The 18,374-nt window shown below is 39.8% G+C and overlaps 1 protein-coding gene across 1 annotated transcript in view; it reads right to left on the minus strand.

The window, feature by feature from the left end:
• The window catches only part of LOC117375327 (sodium- and chloride-dependent GABA transporter 2-like), a 28,124-nt gene extending 11,146 nt beyond the window's left edge, over positions 1-16,978 (minus strand). The window contains exons 1-9 of the mRNA XM_055223790.1: positions 16,899-16,978; positions 16,226-16,379; positions 15,987-16,061; positions 12,060-12,321; positions 3,585-3,719; positions 2,354-2,491; positions 1,921-2,020; positions 1,174-1,306; positions 456-590 (exon numbers count right to left, since the gene is read on the minus strand). Coding sequence (XP_055079765.1) covers positions 456-590; positions 1,174-1,306; positions 1,921-2,020; positions 2,354-2,491; positions 3,585-3,719; positions 12,060-12,321; positions 15,987-16,061; positions 16,226-16,379; positions 16,899-16,978 — 1,212 coding nt within the window. The remainder of the gene's footprint in view (positions 1-455; positions 591-1,173; positions 1,307-1,920; positions 2,021-2,353; positions 2,492-3,584; positions 3,720-12,059; positions 12,322-15,986; positions 16,062-16,225; positions 16,380-16,898) is intronic.
• Positions 16,979-18,374: the final 1,396 nt, after the last annotated feature.

Raw genomic sequence — 18,374 nt, forward strand, 5'->3', positions numbered from 1 at the left:
AATGTGTCTCAGATGAAATGTCCCTGACCTGTGGGGTTCCCCAGGGGTCAATCCTGGGACCCCTGTTGTTCAGTCTCTACCAGAGTCAGGACTAAACATGGAGTATCAGTGTTTAAGTTTTCCTTCCTGTCTTCCTGAAGATGTGAGACAGGCCTCTACTTTGACAATGTTTAAATCCAGGCTCAAAACGGTTCTGTTTATCTGTGCATATGACTGAAAGGTTTTTATTCTGCAATCTTCTGTTTTAATGTTATGATGATTATTTGTGATTATTTATGTTTTGATTTGTGTGATTTTAATGTCCTTCTTATTCTGTAAAGCACTTTGAATTACTCTGTGTATGAATTGTGCTATACAAATAAACTTGTCTTGCCAATGTTCTGTTATCCAAAATAGTAAAAAAAAAATCTATTTTGCGTAATTTAACTTTTAGCATAAAATGTAGGAGCGGTCACCTCCAGGTCAGCCAGGCGGGAGGGTTCGGGGTACAGGTAGAAAACCACCCCATCCCAGGCTCCTGGCAGTGTCAGGCCTCGCACCAGCAGCACAGCCAACATCACATACGGGAATACAGCTGTGACATACACCACCTGAGAGACAGCGGCACACACACACTCCATCAACCACAGCAACAAAGAACATTACACAGATGACAGTAAGCAGTCAAGAAGGCACTCCATTGTACATTTTATAAAAAATCTTTTATTGGTTACATATGGGATGGGCCAACGTGTTTTCGACACAGATCTGGTAAGATAGGATTTATCTGATAAGCCCTGACAAAAACCTGTGACTACCGATGTCAAAATGTGAGGGCTTACCCTATGTAACCAACAAAGAACTTACTATTCGGCCTCCGGTCATTTTTTAATTGCTTTTTCAGTCCATCACAGTTAGATTTTTAGTGTACAAACATGCTCATCTTCAGTTTGAAGAGCCTTTGAGCCTTATCTTTGAGGAACACCTTTTTTTGGATTACCCCTGAAGCTCTAACTCCTTCTGTGTTTTTTACTGACAATAAAGACTTAACAGAAGTATCCCCTGGCTTAGTATTTTATTTATCCAATCCCAACATTTTTTACAGATGACATTTTCCATATATATGTCCAAAAGTATTGTACAAACTCAAGTGTCCTGTAATTTGAGGTAAATACATTTGGATGGGGACCACACCTTCCCAGTGGAGCGCACTCCTTTCCAGACACAGAAGTAGCAAACCACCCAGCAGACGAAGAGAGAGAGCAGCACCTGCCACTGCACCTGCCCTGGCTCCTGGATGCCCTGGGACAAGGACAGCACCCCCCGCCTATAGGACACACACATTAGGCTTAAAAGCAGGTTAAAAAAGAGCTTTAATCTATTTTTCCCCTTCTTTTTTTCTAAATTACTGCTCTACTCTAATTATATCAGGATTTAGAAAGTGTCTGAAAACAGGCTGGTACTCTGCAGGCTACATATGCTGCATATATACAGTTGTAAGCAGATTGTACATTTATTACCACATTCAGGGCATTAGCTATGCCTTTCACATGTAAGTATGAGTGTGGTATAGAAACTGTATAAAACAAAAACATGTTAGGAAATATGGTTAAAATGGCAATGAATGTCACTGGCACAAGAGTGTTCTGTAACAGTTATCCCAAAGAATTACCCATCACACATTCTGTTCTTTGGCTTACTACTCATTGTTGTGTTTGCAACTGTGTTATTACTGTTATGCAATAACTGTAAAGTATCATTTTGGCTTGTTGCATATTACCACATTTTTATGGAAAGACAGAATTTCTCAATATGTAATAACTGGATTACTACATAACTCAGTTTTACAACTTTATGAAGTTAACTTGTTTTTCTGTCCAATGTGTTAAGACTGTTATCTTGTGCCTTCCCACTAAAGGGTGCACAAAAACATGTACTCACTCCCAGAACTCAGACACAGACGATGTGGATGTGTTTCCATCTGCCAGACTCTGGTTGTGAGAGTTGGTCCCATTCACGGAGGAGAGCTCCATGCACCTGTCTGTGCACACAACACACTGTGAATGCACCTGTCTGTGCACACAACACACTGTGAATGCACCTGTCTGTGCACACAACACACTGTCAGCACACCTGTCTGTGCACACAACACACTGTCAGCACACCTGTCTGCACACACAAAACGCTCTGGATCAACGGACCTCTATTGAGAATGGAGATAGATATAGAATGGCATGAAGTATGGTTTAACTTTGTATTTCCATGGAAGTATGCAGGTGCCACCTCCAAAAAGTGACACAGTGTTGCTTTAATGTGATTTAATCATTTCATCATTAGAAAAAGATGAAATGAAAATATAAAAAATCGTTCTGACCAGTGTTCCAGGGGTTGTTGCAGGAGGCCCAGGGCAGCACGGCTCTGAAGCAGTAGACCAGGTAGAGGAGAGCCCAGGCCAGGATGATGATGTACGCTCTGCTAAACAGCTGGATCATAAGGATGGAGTACCCTGTGCCTGTGGGGACATGTGTCTTTAACATGCTCTGTTCTGACCCTGAATATGCACAACCTTTTAAACTTTGAGCATTTTTTTTTGAGTCTTTTAAAAAATATATATGTGATTGTGTTCTGATCGGGCTTTGTTTTTATATATGAGGCCATCTTTAGATTTAAGAGTGATGGAAAAATAAGGACTTTGAGATTTTGAGAATTTATAGATAAAGCCTTAGTAGGATAACCACGCACAGTATGTTCCAATGCACACATCATTCACATCTCATTAGGGAAATACTCATATCATTTATATCTGGAGTTGTGAAACTTTTTGACATTGGGCTGAACTGTTTCAATAGAAGTCTCATATTAAGTGTATTACATTCTACTGATGGTTAATAATCACTGATCTATATTTTACAGGTCAGTGACAGGTCTGTCTGTGCCATAGCTTCCATATTTAGCGTAAATATCAAAGGAAAAAAGGCACCCCTGATGTGAGCCTAAACGTTTATAAAAGGTTAGGTTAGTAGTAAGGACTATTGGTATGTCCTTCACTCAATAAAGATGTTTTTGTTAAACATCAGAGTGCCCGGATGACTACCACGTTTCCACTGAATCCTTGATGAGCATCTGATTTTTATCTCTATATGGTTTATCCCTGAGGCACTTACATTTTTATACTACACAAAATACATTCTTGTGAGATCCAAGCCTTGTTATAATGCTGTTACCTCATCAAAACCATACCCAGAGTTTTGTTTATAATGACTTTTTTTCCATGGGTAATTCTAGGCGTGAAATCATCCAAATGATTCTTGTGAAGGTGTGTGGAGTTTAAAAACACAGTGGAGCACTTCCTGTATTACCACATGACATTACAAGTTGGAACAGCGTGTTTTCAGGGACAGAAAAACTTAAATTTGAAGGGTTTGTGTGTTAAACAATTGTGAATGAAACAAATCACAACTTTAGGTATGTTTTTGGTGAGGAAACAACATTATAACATAGATCAGAGAATAGTGTAGTGTAATGTGTGGGTATTTTAATCCTAATAATACGTAGAAGGCCCTGCACATGGTCAGACACAATTTTGGAATGTTTTTTCCACTCACCCTGAGATAATGGGCAGAGGCGGGACCAGCATGTTATTGCCCCCTGCTGACAGTACTGACCAATCACAGTCTCCAGCATAAAAAGGGGAACCCCACAGAGCACTGCAAAGAAGCAATAAGGCACCAGGAACACCCCTGAAATACACACAGTCATCGGGTTAAATACAGCGGGTTACAAGCACTAGTCCACCCAGTCAAAGGTCAGCAGTTCAAATTCCACTCCAACTACTGTGAAATAAAACCAAACATATTCAAAATAGTCATTCAATATTCAGTATACATTTAGTCTCAAAGGTGCACGATGTAGCTTTTCTGGTTGAGTGTGCATTAACTTTTATGCATGGAGATGTTTTACCTGGAATGTTCCAAAGTATGTCTGTAAACATATCTATATCCATGGAGACCAGGCCACGTTACAAATCTTATCTGTGGAGAAGTGAACACACTTTCAGTAAGTACACATGTTTTTTTGTCTTAAGCAATAAAAACTCCTATTATTGAAGAAAAAAAAAAAAAAAAAAAGCAATATATGTTAATGCCATACAATGTAACATTCCAGGCAAAGCAGTTCATCTAAATATACATTTTACACACATATACTGTGTAGGTGAACCCAAAGACTATGGGAAATAGACCGGCAGAAAGTGTGAGGATGGTGAGAAAGTCAGTCTAATCTGCTCTTGAATTTCTGACTGGAGAGGAATCCACATACACGGATGTTTATACACCAGTCGACATATTGGTGGCTTCCTTCACAGACAAATCAAACCTATTTAAGTTTCGCAATAACAGACTTTCAGTTACCTTTTCTTTTTTAAGCTCAGAAGTGGGTAATCCTCAATTACATTTGCTCTTTAAGTACAAACACACACACACACACACACACACCCCTACACACACACCCCTACATACATACACACCCCCACACACATACGTACACACACACACACACGCACCCCCACACCCCTACGTACACACACACACACACACACACCCACACACACCCCAGTACACACACACATACACACACATACACACTGACTCTCCTCAGCACAAATGACTGTTTTTCCTCTACAAATCCATATGTTCGTGTAATATCATTTTGCCTGATGCAAATTGCGGACAACACTGGTGTTTTGTTTGCTCAGTAATGAGTTCATATTATATAGAACATAAAATTAATGCAAACAGATGCATGATATATGATCTTAAAGTAATCCTGAAACATCCTGTCGACAAAACGGCCTTTTCCTCTGCTTGGATAAAGAATACACTTGAACCAGAAACAAAGTCCTTAAGTACTTAATCAAATACTTAAGCAATAAACTGCATGTTTATGCCTATACAATAAGTTTTATAAACAAACTAGAGTGGGAGGCTACTGTTAGGATAAATAACTGTGTTAGCTATTCTGTATAACCTCTACCATCATTATTATACCAAGGTCATGTGAAGATAAGGACTGTGATCACAGCTGTGAGACTCGTAGATGTATGTCAAGACAATACATGATTTTCCAATCTATCTAATAACAAACTAACTAAATAGGACGAAAACTACTGATAAGGATGATGCCATGATTTTTTGCCCAGACACACCCCAGAAGGATGCTCATCGCAGTCTGATTGGACTGTTCAACGTGCCAAGAGGCCTGGCTGGCCTGTGTACCAACGAAGAGGTGCTAAGTCCATGGGAGCCTCCCACTATAGTTTATGTATAAAACTCATCGTATGTCGACACAGACACAGACAAGAATTGCTTAACTATTCGAAGTAAATTGTCTGTACTTTATTTCTGTTTCAAGTGAATTCTTTATCTAAGCAGAAGCTAACGAACAAGAAAGGAAAAGGCCGTTTTCCTCAACAATTTGCTGACCCTGATGTGATTTCTGCTGGACCATTGGCATAGGACTGTAACATGACCTGGAAGAACGCTTTGCCACCAGAGTCACCACTTCTCTCCGATGCTGGACTGTAATATAATTTTTCACCTGAAATGGAGAAGTCACAAAAAGTCTGTTCTAATTGGAGCGATATACTTAATCCACTTGTTCCAAATACAATAAAATTGGGTCCTTTGAATGTTTATTGTGTATGTTAGCCTTTCCATCCTAAATATTTCACATACTATATCAATCCAATCATCCACTGAAGTGCAGCAGAATTTAGCTGTTTTTTAGTGATGCTCTTTTAACTTGCTGCCAGGAGGGCTTGCAACAGCTTTTTATCACTTCTCCGTTCCAAAAGAGTCTAAGTATGGATCTCACTCCAATACAGTTTTAATTTGGAGCAAGCCCAAAATATGTGGTAGTGATTCCCCGCCTCAGAACCACACTGACTCCAGCATGCCAACTTATTTCTCCCCTGTGCCGGAGTTCTAAAATATCTAATAATGTTCTTCCAGCAGTGTTTTCTCCAGGACAGGGATGCCGTTGATGACCACTGGAATGATTCTGTTTCACATGTAACGTATTACACTTGTCAGTCACATAAAGTGCATTGTATACTTTAAATATCATTTTTTGGGTCGATAACCCATATGCCGATTTCAATATTTTTAAAAAAGCTTCTTCAGATTGAGTAAAATTTGTTATACTGCAATTTGAGTTAAAAGAATGTCTGACTTGTAAGTATCTGTAAAAGTCATTTGGTTGTTTCTACGTTGCATTGCTTGAAAACTGAAAACTGTTTCTCTCTGTGAATGACAAGTAGGTGGTCAAACCCCTGTCTATCCAAGATTTAAAAACAAAATCGCTTCTGTTTGGGGGAAACTCTGTATCATAAGCACACCATCTAAATAGAGTTATCATTTTCTGAATTTGAGTCAAATTTACCACCTTTTGCCAGATCTTCAAAGTTAAATTCATCCAGCAGTTGCCCCAATTCACCCACCTGTGACCACAGATTTTTATCACCCATAAAGGCCTGCAAAGGGAACTTTTTTTTTTTTTTTTTTTATCATTTTAAACTCCATTTCTTTCCATTTTGCTTTATAATCTTCATTGCACCAATAGAGAAGCGGAACCAACTGAGATGCATAGTAATAATGTCTCAAGCAGGGAAGGGCCATGTCTCCTTTCTCTCTTCTTAATTGCATTGTACTGTACCGCACCCTAGGTTTCTTGCCTTCCCAGATAAAACATGATATCTGTTTGTCCAGCTCCCTGAAATAATTGTCAGGTACTTCCACTGGAAATGTTCTGAACAAGTACAGAAATTTAGGGAGTACGGACATTTTGATGGAGTTCACTCTAGAGGTCAAACTTAAAAAGGGGATGAGACTCCAGCTATATAAATCCTCTTTGATCGCTAATGACAGTGGTTCATCATTTATTTGAAATAGATTTGATAGATCTTTAGTCATTGTGATACCCAAATATTTTATTCCCGTTGCTTTCAGTTCAAATTATATCCCTCCTGTGGCTTTGCTGAAGCAGTGAAGTTTATGGCCATCACTTGTGTTTTAGCAATATTAAACTTGTAACCAGATCAATTCCCAACATTCAGCATAATCATCAGCTCATTAAATGACTTCTCAGGATCCTCTATGTAAACTAGTACATCGTCTGTGAACATTGCCACCTTATGTTCGACCCCTGCCATTGTCACCCCTTTAATCTGGGGACTTTGTCTTATCCATTGTCCAAGAGGCTCAATAAATAGAGAAAATATCAGCGGAGAAATTGTCTATTGTCTATTTCCCCTTTTCAACTGAAATGAATCTGAGAGATCACTGTTAATCTTTATCTGTGTGGTAGGTTTTGAATATAGAGATTTAATCACTCTGATAAATTTATCATGAAAAACAAATTTGCCCATTACTTTATAGAAAAAAAATCCACCTTACAGAATCAAAGGCCTTTTGTGCATCTAGTCCCACTATTACTGCTTCAGTTTTTTGGCGTGTTATGTGTTCTATTATATGTAGTGACCTCCTGATGTTGTCCAATGTTTGTCTTTGATGAATAAATCCTGTCTGATCTAGATTAATTATCTCTGGCAGAATATTTTCTAATCGACGTGCCAATCTACATTAAGGACACTTATAGGTCTATAGTTTCCACATTCTTGTTTGTCTTTATTTTCTTTTGGGATCAGTGATATAATGGCTTCACCCCATGAGGGAGGTATTTCGCCTGTTTGTAATACCCTGTTAAAAGTCCGCAACAGATTTGGTCTCAAGCATTTATACCACTCTCCTGTGTACCCATCAGAGCCTGGGGATTTACCAGACTTCAACTTTGCTATGGCAAGGTTAACTTCTTTAATTGTGATTGGCTTCACTAACATCTCATTTTGTAAATTTTGGATTTTAGGCAGCTCAAGGCCATTCAAAAACCTATCAATACTCTTCTCATTAACTGCTGGTGGTTGGGCATATAACTCTTGATAGAATTTCCCAAAACATTCTTTAATTTTCTCCCTCGAGTCTATCACCTGACCAGTAATAGGATTTTTTATCTAATAAATTGTATCTCCCTTTGTTGTTTTCGTAGTTTATAGGCCAGGATTTTTGCCGATCTTGCTCCAACCTCATAGTGTTTCTGTTTCAAAAACGTCAGCTTTTTTTGCACTTCTAAATTATAAATCTCATCTATTTGTTTCTGTACCTTCTTTATTTCAGATCTCAATTGGACATTGATGTTTTGGCTGTCCCTGTTTTGCATCTGTTTCAATTTTGCCTGTAGATCTGCCAGAAGTTGACCCCTAGTTTTTTTCATGAACGCTGTTAGGGAGATAAGTTTCCCTCTTAAAACTGCTTTTAATGAATCCCATATGATTGTGGGCTTAATTATACCATCATCATTAATTTCCAGATATTCTTTAACACCTTTTTTGAGTTTTAGTTCCTCTACCGTTGTGGAATCATTGAGAATATTTGAATTAAGTTTCCACAAGGTTCTCTTTGTATCTTTTTTAAAATCTACCAGCAGGATTATTGGGCTATGGTCTGATATATCAATCGTTAATATTTGAGAATCCTTTATCTTAAGTCTATCAGAACTAAATGGAAAGTAATAATCAATCCTGGAGTAAATTGAGTGTGGGCTAGAAAAATGTGTATAATCTGTAGTTGTTGGGTGCATATCTCTCCATACATCTATAACACCCAGCTCCTCCATCAAGGATCTAACTTTTTTCATTAGTGGGTTACTCTGGGTGCTCCTTCCCGATGAGTCCAGGTTTGGGTCTAGCCTGAGCCTTAAAATCACCAATCCATGGGACGTGGCCATCAACTCAAAGTTTTATAGAAGAGCCAATCACTCCCTGGTGGAGCGTATACATTTATCAAAGTTATATCAATACACTCTAATCTACCGGTAATCTTAATAAATCGTCCTCCCTCATCTATAATCTCACACCCATGTTCATATGTCAGTCCACTGGATATTAATGTGGCAACTCCTCTTTTATGTGCCTGTTTATATGATGAGGTAAATACATATTTAAAACCTTGCCTCTGAAGCTTAGCGTGCTCTAGCCCAGACATATGTGTTTCCTGGTGTTTTTAAGTTTAGAAAGAATTTTAGTTCGCTTAATTGGATTTAATACCCCATTCACGTTAAAAGAAATGCATTTCAATACATCACTATGCATATTTCCCTAGTCTAATGAAGTAACCAATTCCAATCAAAACCATTGTGTAGCTACTCCTTTTAACGTCAAAGCAAACACAAACAGAAAAACTACAACTAAACACTGTAGTAGTTAGAACGATTAAACTGTAAACATTCATACCCACTTCCAAGGATGAGGTCCTGACTCTATTGGACCTCAAGTCCGAGGGATATCCTCTTTGGCCTGCTTGGCATCGAGGGCCTTCTAAAACAGTCATTTTACTATTGTCCGCGACATTAAATAGTTCACATCCTGCATCCAAGTTCTTAAGTCCTTCTCAAAATATATCCACTCCGTACCTGTCCATTTTAGCTCCATTAGTTGCTGGTGCTTTCAGTTACTTCCCGCCTGAACACCTGTAGCTTTTCTTTAAATCCCCGTTTACGTCATCCCGGCGCTGGCATCCAACTGTACCGCTGTAGTTTCTCCAGAGAGGAAACCGGGCGCTCCACCTTCTTTACAGGTAAACCTTTATCAGCCAGATCTGACGCAGCCTCCTCTACTGAATCATATATCTTCGTCTCATCCTTCAGGCAGACCTTAAGTTGAGCTGGATACAGTGTTTGAAATCTTATGCTGCTTGCTTTAAGGACCCTCCTGATATCCCCATATTCCTTTCTTCTTGCCAAAACATCTGGTGCATAGTCGTGATCCAGGTTGATTTTGCTCCCCTTTCCTTTGCCAAGCCGCTCTGAGCACTTCGTCTTTGATCTGGTAACTTGGAATCTGAAGATTATAGATCTGGGCTGGCTGTTCACTGGGGGTCGCGGCGCTGAGGCTCGGTGCGCTCTCTCGATCAGCAGATCTTTAGTAGTTGGGATATTCAGGTTTTCACACAGCAACTGCTCCACAAACGGGATAACTGATAGAATCGTGGACCCCTCAGCCCCCTCCGGGACACCATAAATTCTTATGTTCTTCCTACGGGAGCGTCCCTCTAAGTCAGATACTTTTAGTTGAAGTTGTACTTGTTGCTTCACTAATTCGACAATGACGTCCTCCACCCCCTGCACACGTCATTAGTAGTTACAAACCTTTGCTCCACTTTGTCCAATCTCAAATTTGTCTGTGCAATATCTTGTTTTAAGTCGCAAAGTGTGTTTTTTATTCTCCTCTCGCATCTCTCTAATTTCCTTCAGGATTAATGACAGTTTATCCTCGCCACCGGCCTCACCACTGCCCTCATCTTGGCTAACAGAGTTAGCGTCTTCCTCTTCAAAATTTTTCTCATGTAGTAGAGTGATCCTCCTAGGACCTTTCTTGGATGTCATTTTCTTCCCCTTTTAAAACATTCCTAGTATGACAAAACACACTCCGTAAATTCTCTCAGGGTTGTTTTTAATCAATTTGTCGCTGTGGACTTTTCACGCTGCCATCTCTGGTGGTGACCCAGAACCAGAACCCAAGCATTTCTCAATGTATGTGGAGAAGAGCCTCCATCAAATACAATGCAAATACCTCTGAGACAAACAACTGGAGGAGAAGCATCATATTCATCATGGGAATGGAGAGACTTATTAGCCCTAACAAAGGATCTTCCACAGATTGAAAGAAATGTAAATAAGTAGATTCAAGAATATGAAGACAAAACAGTTGGAGCTGTCCTCTGCAGATGTGGGAGTAAGCACAAGGCCGCAGAAATCGTGGATGCAGCCACCAAACATATCCCACAGAACAACACTGTCCTTCCATTCAATCAGTTCAGTAAGAATCTATACGGCATACTCAGAAGAGAGATCCTCACTCAACCAGACTTACCTCATTACAATAGAATGGTTAGAATACCTGAAGACAACACAGAGACTATGGAGAGAAATGCCAGGAGAACATCATGATGTTCTTCCTTCACATGAATTGTTTTTCACTTTGCAGAAACTGTACTTTGTAATGTTGTTCTTGCAGAACAAGTAAGGGAACAAGTCACCAAGTTTACAAGTATAGTTACTGCTTTAGTAATAATAGTATTGTAATAGCACTTTTGGCTGATCAGGTTACCAGGGTACGTCTAGAAGTAGTAATTATGTTATTAATCCAAGTAATTATGTTATTAAGACAAAGGAACACCTCATAACTTGTATTTTCAAGAGACAAAGAGTCAAAAGCTTTATACTGACAATACGACATAATTAATGTGTTATTTGTTGTTTGTTTTGACAGGACTAACTGCACTTTAACAAGCAAATTCAAGTTTCATCTTATCTTATGTTAAAAGAAAGAGTAAAGAAATTTTACTTTTCAGAGTACTTTTCCAGTAACATACATTGAGTCCTACTTTTGTTTTTACTGAATAAGCAGTACTCTTACTTGAGTAAAGGGTTTGGTTTCTCTTCCCACTGTGAATAAGTCTACAAGAGACAAAAGTTTTATGTTGACAATATGACATGATTTAAACATTTGTGTTTCTTGTTCCTTCAGGTGTGATTTCATTTTTTATTTTTATTTTTTATTTTTTTCATTTTTGTGTTTGCTGTTTGAGATACCAGATTTTGTGCATCATTGAAAGTTTTGTCCTTCAAATTACATTCACATAAATATTTTAATCAGATACTTTTTAAGTTACTCTTACTGAGTAGTCATTTCCCAAAGTACATTTTTACTCTTACTTGCATTATTTCTTGGACCACTTCTTCTACTTGAGTAATATTATTTTGAAGTAAAGTTATGCTTACTTGAGTACAATTTCACTACTCTACCCACCTCTGGTCATTTCAGTAGTAGTATTAGTATTGTAGAAGTGCAAAAGTAATTTGGCTGACCTCTGTTCTTGTAGCACAGCTAGGGAACAGGTGAGTAGTGGCAGTAGTAATTGAAGGAATTGTTTTAGTATTGTAGTAGTATACAAGTACTTTTGGCTGACCTCCTCCGTTCTTGTAGCACAGGTATGGGAACCTCCAGACGTTGCCGAAGCCCACCACGTTGCCGGCTGATGCCAGGATGTACTCCCGTTTGCGGCTCCACTGCTCTCTCTGCCTGTCCATGCTGATGTCCCCCTGGATGTCCTCTGTCCTCTCGCCAGGTTGTCCTCTCTTTTCTCTCTCCAACCCTCTCTCCTCTCTTCTGTCTGCTTGGATTTCCTCTGTCCTCTCCTGGTCCTTGTGGTTGTCTTCTGTCCTGTCACCCTGGATGTCCTCTCTGCACACACTGTCCTCTGTCCCAGTCCTCGTGTCCTCTGTCCTGTCCTCCTCTGTCCTTTCTCGTGTCCTGTCTTATCCTCCTATGTCTTCTCTCCTGTTCTCCTCTGTCCTTTCTCGTGTCCTCTCTTATCCTCCTCTGTCCTCTCTCCTGTCTTACTCTGTCCTCTGTCTTCTCTATCTTGTCCTCTGTCCTTTCTCCCGTTGTTATGACACTGCCTGGTTTTATTCAGCTCTATCTCCGCCCACTCTTCTCCCAGGCTGCAGATGAAGGTTCACCTGTACACTTAAACAATTTTAACTTCAGCCTAAATACTACCAAAACTACTGCTCCTGCTAATACTACTAATACTGCTACTACTATTGTCACTACTACTGCTATTTCTACTAGTACTATATACTGGCAAAACTTCCACAGTATCTCACCAGGTCTCAGGAGATACTTAGACCACAAATCTACACCGAGCAAGGGAAAAACACTACCTCAGTTATCCTTTCAGATTAGTAACCGTTTTAACTGAGTCTGTGCACCACACTGTCTGTAAATATTTAAATGTATCTGGAACGTAGGCTGCCCATTAGCGGTAGGATGTGGGACAGAAGACAGCAGCACAGGTGTAGTCCACAATTTTTCTTTCTTTTTCATCAATTATCAAAGTGCATTGTGCAAAAAGAGGTTAGAGGAGCAGCAGCATCTCCTCCAGCAGCGAACAGGCGCCTTTTATCCTGTCCGACTGGATAAAACTACTGTTAATTAATAGGGGTGAGTAAAAAATAACATTAGCTCTTTAAAACTCAAACCTCCATAAAACCAAATAAACCCATAAACCAAATTACACTGTATACATATTAAACACATAAACCCTAAAACCAAACACCAAATATACTTAAAACCCATAAACCATTTAAAAAGCCCAACATGCCTCCCCTACACATGACCTGCCTTGGTCCTGCCCCAGAACCTTTTTAAGGGAGCTCGTTTGCCTGGGGATCTCTTTGACACCTCGACACAAGGAAGAGGTGGTAATGTTTTAAAACACTATTTCACTAAAAGCACTACGAATTGCACAACACACAAACACTTACAAACATTCTAAAACATTCTCAAACATTGCACTGATATTGCACATATCCAGTTTTATTAATTAGCTGTTAACTTTGTTTGTCCTCTTTCCCCTCCAGGACATGCAGCTTCAATTAAAGTGCCACTGTGCCTCCACATCTAAAACTGGGTAAAAGCAGACAAGTTAAATAAACATTTTAAAATCCTTTTGTGCAATTATATTATATGGTAGGTTGTCTTTTTTAAAGTGCAAATAATGTTCCAAGTGCTGTGTGCTATTAAAGTGTTCGTGCAATCTAAAGTGCATATAGTGAAAGGTGCTGTTAACTTGGTAACAAACTTGGCCGTTTGTTAAAGTACATTTTACTATGCATTGCAGTTACTGTAAATGTTGTTACCTGCGTACTCAAGACTCCCTCGAAAATTAGATGAAATCTCAATGGATTGTCCTGATTAATAATAATACATAAAATAAATACTATGCCTATTAATATTACTAATGTTAATAGTACTGCTACTACTATGTATGTTTTAATTTGTCATATTGTTATTTTAATGTCTTGTTTTATTCTGTAAAGCACTGTGAATTATTTTGTGTACGAAGTGTGCTATACAAAACTTGCCTTGTCTTGCCAACTACTGCTCCTGCTACTACTACTGCTGTACTACTACAGCTACTACTGCTTCTGTTACTACTACTACTACTACAGATAAAACGGTTCAATTGAGGTCACAAAAGATGCTCACTTAAAGCAACTACTTAATGACATTACAAGGTGAAATGGGACATTTTGAGGTTTGGGAATACAAACAGCCTAATAATCAAGGAGTATTCAAACATGTGTGAATGAAACAAAACACAATTGCATGTAAAATCTCACAAGACTCAATTTTGCATAATGTAAACCCAAGAAACACATTTTTCCTGATTGAAACATATTAAGGTATTTTCTCATAATTGTATTTGTCAAGTAATAGTTTCTGTGTACAGAGGGGTTTTAGCCTGCTGTTCAGAATAGTTAATAGGTAACGCTCATGATATTCTTTAGCATGATGTAATGATTTCCAAATAGGAAGAAACCTAAAAAATGGCTAAACTGAACTAAACTAAAATCTTAAATAATAAAACTTTTTTTTTTTTAATGAAATAAGTAGTCAAACCTGTCATTGGCACTTCAACACACAAACCCTGCATATTTAGCCTGCGTAAGACGCTCTGTTCCACCTTGAGATGTCATGTGGTAATACAGGAAATGCTCCACTGTGTTTTTAAACTCCATACACCTTCACTAGAATTGTTTGAATGATTTCTCTACTGAACAAAAGGTAAAAGGCAGCCATTAACTTCAACACTGCCGCTTCATGACCTCACAAAGTGGAACAGAGCATTTTGAGCTGTAGAGATGTAGACAGACTAATAATAAAGTGTTACTCAAACATGTGAAACAATGTGAAACAAAACACTACTCCAGGTCTGTTTTTGAGGAGGGAACATTATAACATAAAGCTCACAAGAGTCAATTTTGCGTAACATATTGACCTTTAACTCTGTCATAAAATCTTACATTTGATGCTTCTATCCTGTGTTGTCAAGTTTACATGGGGACCTATGACTTCTAAGGAGTATCACTTGTAGTAGTAGCATTTCTAGTAGCAGTAGTGGTAGTTGGACAGTATTAGCTGTGGTGGCCATTTTTTAAATGTTTGGTCTATGATCAAGGACAAGGACAACTTATTCCTTTAGCTTCAAAGCACAACCAGTCTCTTCATGTTATTTGAGACTAAAAGTCACAGCATGCAACTTTTTAGCAAATAAAAAAAAAAAGTTTTTTTATTTATGCAAGTTTGTCATTTAGGATGTGTTTATTACACCAAAAACATGGGTCCTTAACGTAAGCAGGTTTGCATCTTCACAGACCTGACTCTTATTTGGCCTGTTTTCATGGAAATGTTTTTTCTTTTCTAATAATTGTCCACAATATGACATAAAATGTGTTTATCTACATGCAGAATGTTCTGGAGTATGTTTGTAACTTTCCATTTCCAAGAAAACAAGCAGATGATGTGCCACCTCCAGAAAGTTAATCTATTCTAAATCTATTCTCAAAAGTGAGCTGGCTAAGGGCTAGAGGTACAAAAAGTACCAAATGGAATGTTGTCTTTCCTCTTTCCACATTTACTATTAAAGTTTGTAAATTTTTACACATGAGGAGTGCCTTGACTTGACTGTTGGGGAGCAACAACTTGTTACTATTGGGAAGCAACAACAACAAATTTTATTTATCAAGTCCATTTTATATGACCAGCAGAACACAAGTTCATGTGATCAGTCTCTGCCTGTATCACCACCTGTGATACAGGCAGAGAATGATCGGCCACGACCTCCCCTACATCTCGACCCCCCCTACAGCGCAACCACCTGTATTGTGACCGCCTGTATCACGATCAACCTTATTACAACTGCCCCTCCCTTACAACCGCCCCTCCATCACCACCGCCCCTACATCACCACCGCCCCTACATCACCACCGCCCCTACATCATGACTGTATCATGATCACTTGTATCATGTTCACCTAAGTCATGACTACCTGTATCATGACCCCCTGTATCACAACCGCCTGTATCACAACCACCTGTATCACAACCGCCTGGATCACAAACGCCTGGATCACAACCGCATGTATCACAAATGCCTATATCACGACTGCCTATATCACGACCACCTGAATTACAACCATTCCTACATCACAACCACCTGTATCTAACAGCCCCTACATCATGACTGCCTGTATCATGACTGCCCCTATATTATGACCACCTGTATCACCTGTATCGCAACCACCTTTATCATGACCATCTGTATCCCGACTGCCTGTATCACGACCACCTGCATCACGACCACCCCTACGCCGCGACCGCCTGTATTACGACCACCTGTATCATGATCAACTTTATCACGACCACCTGCATCACCACTGCCCCTACAGGTGGACCCTCATGTCCACCTAAGTCATGACTGCCTGTATCACGACCGCCTGTATCACAACCGCCCCTACATCCCGCCCGCCTGTTTTATGACCGCCCCTACATCACGACCACCTGTATTGACACCACTCCTACATCACAACCGTCTTCATCTCTTGTATTGTGACCGCCTGTATCACGACCGCCTGTATCACGACCGCCTGTATCACGACCACCTCTATCACAACCACCTCTATCACAATCACCTTCATCACAACTGCCTCTACATCACGACTGCCCCTACACCGCGAGCGCCTGTATCACGACCACCTGTATCATGACCCCCTGTATCATGACCCCCTGTATCACGACCGCCTGTGTCACAATAACCTGTGTCATGACCGTCTGTGTCATGATCACCTTTATCACAACCCCCCCCCACTTCACGACCGCCCCTACATCATGACTGCCTGTAGCATGACCGCCTGTATTACGACTGCCTGTATCACAAGCGCCTGTAATACAACCGCCCCTACATCATAACCACCTGTATTATGACCACCTGTATCGCGATCACCTGTTTTGCAACCACCTGTATCTTGACCGCCTGTATCATGACCGCCTGTCATGATCACCTTTATCACAACCCCCCCACTTCACAACTGCCCCTACATCATGACTGCCTGTAGCATGAACATAGCAACTCTCTTCTATTGCTCCTTCTAGGAGTGAGACCCCTTCTGTGTGGACTACTTTCTCTCTCTTTGTCACCATTCGGCTATTTCTGAAGCCCAAATGACATTCCAGTGTTTGTGCTGTAGATCCTGGTGGTGTAGATCAGTGAGTCGATGTCTCACTCATTCTTAGCGTACAGCTTGATGTCATCTATGTAGACGAGGTGACTGATAGTGGCCGGTATCCATAGCCAGTGTCGGTATCCATAGCCAGTGTTGTTGTTGATTTGGCTGAGGGGGTTCAGACCTATGCAGAACAGCAGTGGGGACAGTGCGTCTCCTTGGTATATGCCACATTTGATGGTCACTTGTGCAAGTGGCTTGCCATTGGCCTTAAGGGTGTTTTTTCTTGAAAATAAATGACAAAGATTACATGATTAAAAGGTCTGAAAAGTTGATTTTGTACAATAAGTCCACAAGCAGGACTGGACTGGGAGAAGAAATTGAGCCTGGACTTTTTAGTCTGGACCAGCTATGGATATTTAGAAAAAAAGGTATATTGTTATGTCTGTTAATACTATAGGCACACTAATGTATTATACACTATTGTAATTGTGTATAATTTGATTATAACGGGTGTCATTTGGTCTAAAACTGATTTTTAGATTGTCAGATTGCTGTCCTGTTCTTGACCTGTATTTGATGCAGTCCCTAATGCTTTTGGCTATTTTTAACAAGAAAGGACCCTGTGTGTGCTTGTTGTGCACCCCCCCTACACGCTCAGAGCGCAGATTTCACATGCTTGTGGCACTCATCTTTCATGTCACTTTTAAACATAACGGCTTTTGCTCCTTTCAGAAATCACGTAAGAAATACGCTACGCACGTCTACTGTAAACGCTTTGATTGCACCACATGAAAATTAGCTAAAAACATCAGAACAACATAAATATGATGTAAAATTAAACCTGTTGTGAATATTGAAGAGTGTAAAATGCCTTTATAGGCATGGGGACATTCCTGTGTTCTCAAAATGCCTTGATTTCAACATGATTTCAATGAACAGGTTCTTCACCAGCAGCAGCTCTGAGCATGCCGTCGACCCAGGTGATAAATCACCAAGCCAGGCCTGCGTGGGTCTGCGGTTATCAAACCTCTCCTAAAGAAGAGCAGTCTTGATGGCACGATATTGAAAAATTACCGACCAATCTCAAATCTGCCGTTTCTAGGCAAAGTCCTTGAAAAAGTTGCTTACCAGCAACTTATTAACTTTCTCCAAATGAACTCCTTTGATGTTTTCCAGTCAGGTTTTAGACCCCACCACAGCACTGAGACTGCT

The sequence above is a fragment of the Periophthalmus magnuspinnatus genome, chromosome 8 (genome assembly GCF_009829125.3).
Source record: "Periophthalmus magnuspinnatus isolate fPerMag1 chromosome 8, fPerMag1.2.pri, whole genome shotgun sequence".
NCBI lineage: Eukaryota > Metazoa > Chordata > Actinopteri > Gobiiformes > Gobiidae > Periophthalmus > Periophthalmus magnuspinnatus.